At 38.8% G+C, this 7,492-nt stretch overlaps 1 protein-coding gene across 1 annotated transcript; it reads right to left on the bottom strand.

Moving 5' to 3' along the window:
* agr1 (anterior gradient 1) lies at positions 1 to 7,207 on the bottom strand. Its single transcript, XM_030080988.1, has 9 exons — positions 7,200 to 7,207; positions 6,664 to 6,699; positions 6,322 to 6,471; positions 6,086 to 6,149; positions 5,350 to 5,402; positions 4,282 to 4,358; positions 3,850 to 3,913; positions 2,658 to 2,741; positions 1 to 177 (listed from the first exon to the last, which is right to left on the bottom strand). Exons 3-9 carry the CDS (start codon positions 6,458 to 6,460, stop codon positions 128 to 130), a joined length of 531 nt encoding a protein of 176 aa, XP_029936848.1. The 5' UTR covers positions 6,461 to 6,471; positions 6,664 to 6,699; positions 7,200 to 7,207; the 3' UTR covers positions 1 to 127.
* Between the last annotated feature and the right edge of the window lie 285 nt (positions 7,208 to 7,492).

Genomic DNA, 7,492 nt, shown 5'->3' with positions numbered 1-7,492 from the left:
TTCATTTTAATTAATTTATTTTGATTTTATTGAAATATGAATCATTTGGTAAATGTTTCAGTGCTGGAACCTGGCACCAGCAGCGCAGGGTGTCTTAGGGGTGCACTGACATCACAGGTCATCCATGTTAGAGTTCAGTGTGCAGGAGGGCCTTGGCTTTCCTCATGTTTGAGGCCACTGTTGAAACACAGAGAATTAGAATATCAGAATAGAAGATAATAACAATAATTCTGTGTCTGACAATTTGTCGCTCAATTACAGCACTTATAGAACTAAAACTGCATGACATCGGTGATGAGATAGGAATCAGCCAATGAACTGTCATTAGTTACATCAGCAGCCACTGCAACCATCTTGATGCCCTCGGTCTTGTGCCTCATGACAAAGGACTGGCCTATGAACTATGCAGGAGAGGGATAACAAGCTCCAGGTGCACCTTGTTGTCGCCTCAGGGTGCTCGTTGTGCCTCTGTGCTCCAACCAGTGCTTGACCTACATTTATTGTGTTAAAGGAATACTCCAACATTTTGAGCAAAATAGCCTTTTTTCATTGTACCCAGAGACAAGATGTTCAATATCATTTTCACCCCTGTGCGTCCAGTGGTTTGGTTCCTATGGGTAGCATTGCCTGCTAGCTTAGCATAAAGACTTGAAGTCTATAGGAGTCATTAGCCTGGCTTTGTCAAAGTGAAAAAATAAACCTTTTAGCAGGGATGTCAAACTGGTGCCATGGAGGGCCGAGAGGCTGCAAGTTTTCATTACAACCAAAAACTCCACCAGGTGATTTCACTGAATGGTTCCTCCTCTCTGCTTGAAGGTGAGGTTGATTTTTTTTTTTTTTTTTTTTTCATTTTGACAAGGCCAGGCTAATGACTCCCATCGACTTCAATTCATTATGCTAAGCTAACACAAAATGCTGGCCATAGGAATCAAACCACTGGGTGAAAATGGTCTGGGTAAGATGGAAAAGGGTTATTTGCCCAAACCACTGGAGTATTCTTTCAACACAGGCAGCTATTAGCACATATAACGCTGTCCTAAATTTGATGCACCTTGGTGTTTCACAAACATTTTTTGGAGGCAGAGCTGCAGTGTTTTTCAGGCTAGATTGAAGACTGAAGCCCAGAGAGAGATCTAAGAGAGAACATACCTAATATCATTAAGGCTGGGTTTAATTTAGTCAGTGTGTATGGAGAAATAACCCACATCTACAGCTGGATGCTTGTGGGAAGAGAGTTAAACCACAAGACAGCAAAATCAATGGGAAAAAAACTCTGAAAAGCGAGAGGCAGCACATCCAAAATTAAAAATTTAGAGACTAGATACAAAACAGCTCATACAGCTCATATAGGTAAAATACAAGGAAATAATATCACATGCATGCTCACTGAAAAATTATTATTTAAATATGAATCTCCTTAAACGGCTTCAAAGTTAGAGAAAATGTTTTTTTTTTTTTTTCTCACACTGTTTTACTTCCATATTCTATATCTGCTAGTTGCATCACTGAAGCTGCATGATGCTTATATTGAGTGAAATATTCAAACCCAAGATATCATTGTTTTCTGGCTGCACTATTACATCAAATAGAAAATATCTAAATATCTTGTGCATCGATTTATACAGTTCCCACTAATCCAGCAGCACATATTTGGTATCTTTGAAACCATGGGATCTCCACTAGAATTTAAAGCCAAGTGTTTTTTTCTTGTTCTCATATCTTATTGTGGGAGTCCTCCTGAATTAAAACAAAGATACAGTCCAGCACTTATTAGTTATGCTCTTAATTTTACCAGCATAATGAATGTAGTCCACTGGGAAACAGCAATGGCTCATCAGCTGAGCTCTTGTTATTTCTTTGCTGGACAGAAGGTCAGATCTAGGCGTGGAGTTGGCGTGTTGTAAGGCTTTTCGAAGTGTGCTGTGGGAATAACCTTTCTCCTCAGATTGAACAAAAACACTGCTTGTTTTTATGTGAAAATTCTAATGATCGCAACAGTTTTGTTTACACCTTAAAAACTGGCTTACTGGGAGGCTAACCTCTCAGCTGTTTTGGATGGTGCAGTGTGCAGTATAGAATCGTGCTCCGTCAGTCTCATGTTTTGTTAATGCCTAATCTGAAAAAGTAATGCCTTCGATGCTGGACTCACAGCTGGACTTCAAAAAAGTAAAACTTGACTAAGAAGTAGAGGTAAAAGTTGTTCAGAGAAGACACAAATTCAACCAAAAAGATTATGTCTGCCCTCTGTTTGTAAAAATAAATCTCCAGTCTACAAATTAGACAAGTAAGTGTCAAAAATACCACGTTATTTCTAAAAATGTACGCATGAGTCACCGCAGCTGCCAAGCTTAACACCTACAGATGCTCCGTGTTCTCCCACCTCCTCAGCTGCCCGCTCTATCTCCTGCTGAAACCTATCCCTCTACAACCTCTAAAGCTCCCTTGTTAACGTCAATATGAGACCCACCATCCCCTTTCTGTCAGTCCTCTCACACAAAAAGTTTGCCAACTTTCCCCAAATAGTGAGGGAAGAGGATGAGGCCAAATGAATAAGTAACAGTGATGGTTTGGCCTGTCTTAGAGCTGCTGTCTGTCTGTATATTCCTCATTCCCTCTCTCTCCTAAGCCCTCATTAGAGATAGTGAATGGCCACTCACATAACACCAAATCCTTGGGTTCATAGGTGTAGAGATGGTTGCTGTACCTTCCTATAATATCTGTTCGCACAGTCATGGATGGATCTGCAACATGATATGACAGAGAGTGCAAGGGAAATACAATTACCTTCAAAAATCAATACGGTTTCAGTGTCGAGTGTGTGATGCTGTCGTTTTACATTTTACAAACTGCTTGTTTCTGCTTAGCCCCCATGTTATGGAAGCAAGTGAAACTGAAATTTGGATAGAAAAGAGAAAATTGGGAGAGCGAGAGAGAAGGTTGGGGGGGGTGAAAGAGACAGACAGGTGTCAGTTATGGAAAGAGCCCATACCACCTAGTCCTTGCTGCTCAAAAAACAGCCATTACTCAGGACTGAGCAACAGAAAGAGTCTCTGGGCCCCGTTTCCCCTGACCTTCCAGCACCATCATTAAGGATGCATAAGTAATAAGTCTGTCAGCCTTTATTCCTCCACTGCTCTTCTACACTCTGTCTGTCGAGGCTATCATTCATGAATCCTTGTGCAAGTAAAAAATAAATAATACTGCAATATTACTGATTGTCCCAAAAGGATCCAATATGGGGACTGCTGGGTGAATCAGACCTGTAGCCCAAATGCTGTTTTCAAACACTTTTTTTTATTTATTTATGCATGAAATATCCCACAAAGTGAGGAAGACAGCAACTCCCAACAGACTGCCACTGCAATCTTCTTCTAATGCACGGTGCTCACTTCACTGATGCATTTCCATGTCAAAACTTGCAATTTTAAACAATAAAGGAAGCAGTATATTAAAAAGGAAGATTGTGGTGGCAGCCTGTTCATGGCAGTCTCTGGCTCACTCACAATGAAGGATGCAGATTTAGTTATTTTTGAGAAGCTCTGATTTCACAAAAGGCCATTTTGTTACATTGGCACAGAAAGTTATGATATTCACAGCAAAGCAACTGAAAGTAATTTTACTCCTCTGTAAAATCACTGACAGGTGACAGCTTGCATCTGCATAAAACCCCATGATACTCCAAGGAGAAAAGGAAAGAGAGAAAAAAGTACAAATCTTTTGCAGTTAACCTAGTCTGATCAGAATTTCAGTAGTGATTATTGGAGCTCTTTTGCACTGGCTACAAACAATATTAATGGAATGAAACTGGATAAATAAATTTCAAAATAAGGTGAATGGAGTAATAAGTACCAACAAAGAGGATCCTGGGAACATAGTTGCCATCAGGAGCCAGGTTCTTATCTATGGTCTCATGCTGTAAGAAACAATATGATATGATATGATCAATCCTTAAAGCAAAGGTAGTCAATTATCAGTATTAATAACAGCAGAAAAAATAATTTACCTGTTTACACTGTATATCCATTTACATAATGCTGAACAGTAATGCATACATACACTGATAAATATTCTATTCTACACTAGTTTCAAGAGAGCCACCAAGAGAGCATGCATCCAATCTGTGATCTTTATTAGCCTTGCCCTTTAAATCATGCACATGCTCAGACTTTTGGATCTGCTATTGCTCCATGCTGCAGTTTCAAAAATTGCACATATTGCACTGGGCGTGTATATATATTAAACAGAATACGAATTCTACACATGTAATGAATGTTTAGTTACCACCAGGTTGAGCATGATGAAATCCTCTTTAGCCATTTTCTGGATGGATTTGGAAACAGCAAACACCTTCTTCAGTGCTGTGGAAAATGATTCGGTTTAGTTTCATTACCAAAACTGAGATCTAGAGGCTTCTACAAAGGAAATAAATTCATACTTGCTGCAAAAAAATTGAAAAAGGAGCAGAGCTAGAGTCTCAAAATGTGGTGAGGTGTTTTCAATTATTCTCTCAAATGGAGTTCTTTCACTTCTGGTCTGTGCTCCATTTTCTCCCCCAATTTAGAGCCCTCATATAAGAGACATTTGAAGAAAATAGATGACTTTTGTGAATTTTGTGACCAGGTGTCCTTGCAGTGTGCTGCAGAGATCAGGACAGTGTAATAAGATATACAATATTCAAAACCCAAGTGATGTGCATTGTCCTCGAATAGTATTCATGTCAAGGTTTTAGGCAGTTCACAATCATGTTGAGTATGACCAAGTAGTCATAATATGTAGTAAAAACAAAAGGCAAAAGAAAATACTCTGCTCTTATTTTCTAACCTGACGTCAAAGACAAAAGCTGGACGTAGCCTTGCAGATGGTGACTGTCATTCACTCTCATGAACTTGATTAATGAATGTAGTATTAAACCAGTTTTACCAGCGTGCTTAGGAAGTACTAAGGAATGCGCCTGTTGTATTCATAATCCCTTGTCACATACTTTGTATTACTGCTATTCTCTAAATCACTTATCTGCATTACACGTTACAGGTACAGTACCTCCCTTCCACGCCTTTTTGAAACCAAGCCCAGAACTGGATAAGAGGTTACACCTATTGCTGCACTACTTGTTTTCACCGTCAGTGTTAATTCTAAATCTAACCACATACATCAGGTGGGAATTATCTCTGACATATATTTATGGATACATACAATAAATGTAAGCCTTTGGAAAATGGTCCTGACAAGAACTGTGCATTTAAAAAGTGGCATTGTATGACATGTCCCCATATACATTTGTGCATATACTGTATATACATTGTATATTAAATTGTCTTGTGGTGTAATGGACCAGGATGCCTGCTGTACCTTGACTGTGCGGGCAGTCTTCTTGATGATGGATGACCATCAGAGGCTTCTGACTGTGGGAAGCATAAGCACAGAGAGGCAACTCAACACATTAAGTCACTCCACAACAGAACAGGCACAGCGGTGGGTGTGACTGCAGCCTGGAATAACTTGATCGCCAACAAAACCTCAGTCCCTGCTGCCGAATTATTAATGAACAGTGAGACAGAAAATGTCATTTTGGATGGGAAAGTTATATACCAAGTTATATCTTGTTAGAGAAGCAGGGTGTAATTGAATCTCTCCAGTTTTTACTCATCTCAGTTTTTATCAGTATAGGCCACATAATCATCTTGACTGATTTATGAGTAGGATAAGTGAGACAAAAAAAAAAATATATATATATATCCCATCTCACATACTGCATTTTGAAGAGCAGCATATTCATCATCCCTATACCTTCATCAGCCATTATTTCAAAAGGTGAACAAGGGATGTTAAAGTGCAGTCATTTTCTCTTGAGGAGTCACCTATATGTCATATTATCCATCATGTGATGACTGATTTTTTTTTTTTTTTTTTTTGGCTCATTACAGTTCAGGCAGTACATGTCATCCGCTATGCCCCAACATTGAGGACGAAGCTCTAATAATTGACACATTTCACACTTTCCTATTCTTGCTTCTAAAATCATAGTCATACATAGAATTAAAGTACCTGAGTTAGTATTAAAAAGTTATGATTTAGAAAGCCGTACCTCTCTATCATCTTTGACAGGGCCTCTTCATAAGTCTGGGCCCAAGTGATATTATCTCCCCAACCTATCAACAGAAAGGACAGTGCCCTCCATGTTTCTGCTGTGTTACCCAAATCACTTTAATTCATGAGCACATAAATTGAAATCCAGAACTTGATGTTTGTGACATTTGTGGCAAATCAGCAGCCAAGATGACAGGGATCATTTTGCAAATGTAAAATGTGAGATTCATCCACCTCTTGACAAGGTCTGAGGCTTCACTCTCTGCATCTTCCCTTTCTGAGGCTTCACTTTCTGAGGCTTCACTTTCTCTTTGTTCAGCGCCACAACTCTGGCACAGGTGAGGAGCAAAAGGTACAAGAACCAGCGAGGCATACTTTTCGTTCCTTTGAGAGAGAATGCCAAGATCAGTTGCAGAGCAGAGGCGTTAGAGTGTCACTCATTGAGATATGAATGTCAGACAGCATACTGCTTTCGAATAACTGCTTGATATTTTGATCATTACAATCGTGAAGCAAATGGTTGAAGCACATTGCAAATATCAGCAGGTCAGGTTATTCTTAGTAATGCTAACTCACCAAACAAGCTGGACCAGCCGCGGATTGAACCTGACACTAACAAAGAGCAATGAAATGAAGATTAACTACACTAATGTTCTCACCATATGAAATCTGTAATATTACTGACAGTTGCAACAGTTACAGCATTATAATTTCAAATATTGGGTATATTTTGTAAATTGGAAGATTAAACTCCAGAAACTCCAGATTATATTAATGAGAACTCCAGATTATATTAATGAGATGGCCAACACTTATCATATTTATTCAGTTTTTTCATGAGAGTTAAAATGCAACACTGCTGCACTCTAACTAGTTATTATTTCAAGAAAATCAGTATAATGCATTACTGTAATATAACTTTAAAATGTAACAGTTATATCAAAGTTATAAAGTAGTTTGAAAACATTACTAATTAAACTCTCACTAACCCCTGAACCTGACACAGCACTTTCACTGACAAGTATTATGTAGGCGCCATCAGATCAATTAATAAGGAAAAAAAGGTAATTCATAGGACAAACATATTGCACAAAGTTGCAGTGATGTCTTACCTTGTGTGACCAATGAGCACTGTGCACTTTTCTTTTCAGTTATCTTTCCTTTGGCAGCCTTAAAAAAAAAAAAAAAGAAACTGAACTCACCAAACAGGAATAGGAATAAACGTCATAAATGAAAGACACGCACACACACACACACACACACACACACACACACACACACACACACACACACACACACACACACCCCTCAGAATAATAGAATGAAGAATGCTTAGACTGATGCTACATAACTATTTAGTGATGTGAAGGCGAAATTCATTCAGAAACTCAACATTTAACTGGAG

This window comes from Myripristis murdjan, chromosome 21 (genome assembly GCF_902150065.1).
Source record: "Myripristis murdjan chromosome 21, fMyrMur1.1, whole genome shotgun sequence".
Taxonomy (NCBI): Eukaryota; Metazoa; Chordata; class Actinopteri; order Holocentriformes; family Holocentridae; genus Myripristis; species Myripristis murdjan.
The sequence above is the reverse complement of the archived record's forward strand: the minus strand, read 5'-3'. Positions and strand labels throughout refer to the sequence as shown.

Coding starts and splice junctions, on each gene's coding strand:
- agr1 (XM_030080988.1), bottom strand. CDS start 6,460: ATGCCTCGCTGGTTCTTGTACCTTTTGCTCCTCACCTGTGCCAGAGTT. Junction 5,403..6,085: donor CTGTCAAAGATGATAGAGAG/GTACGGCTTTCT, acceptor TGCTTCCCACAG/TCAGAAGCCTCTGATGGTCA. Junction 4,359..5,349: donor AGACTGCCCGCACAGTCAAG/GTACAGCAGGCA, acceptor CATTTTCCACAG/CACTGAAGAAGGTGTTTGCT.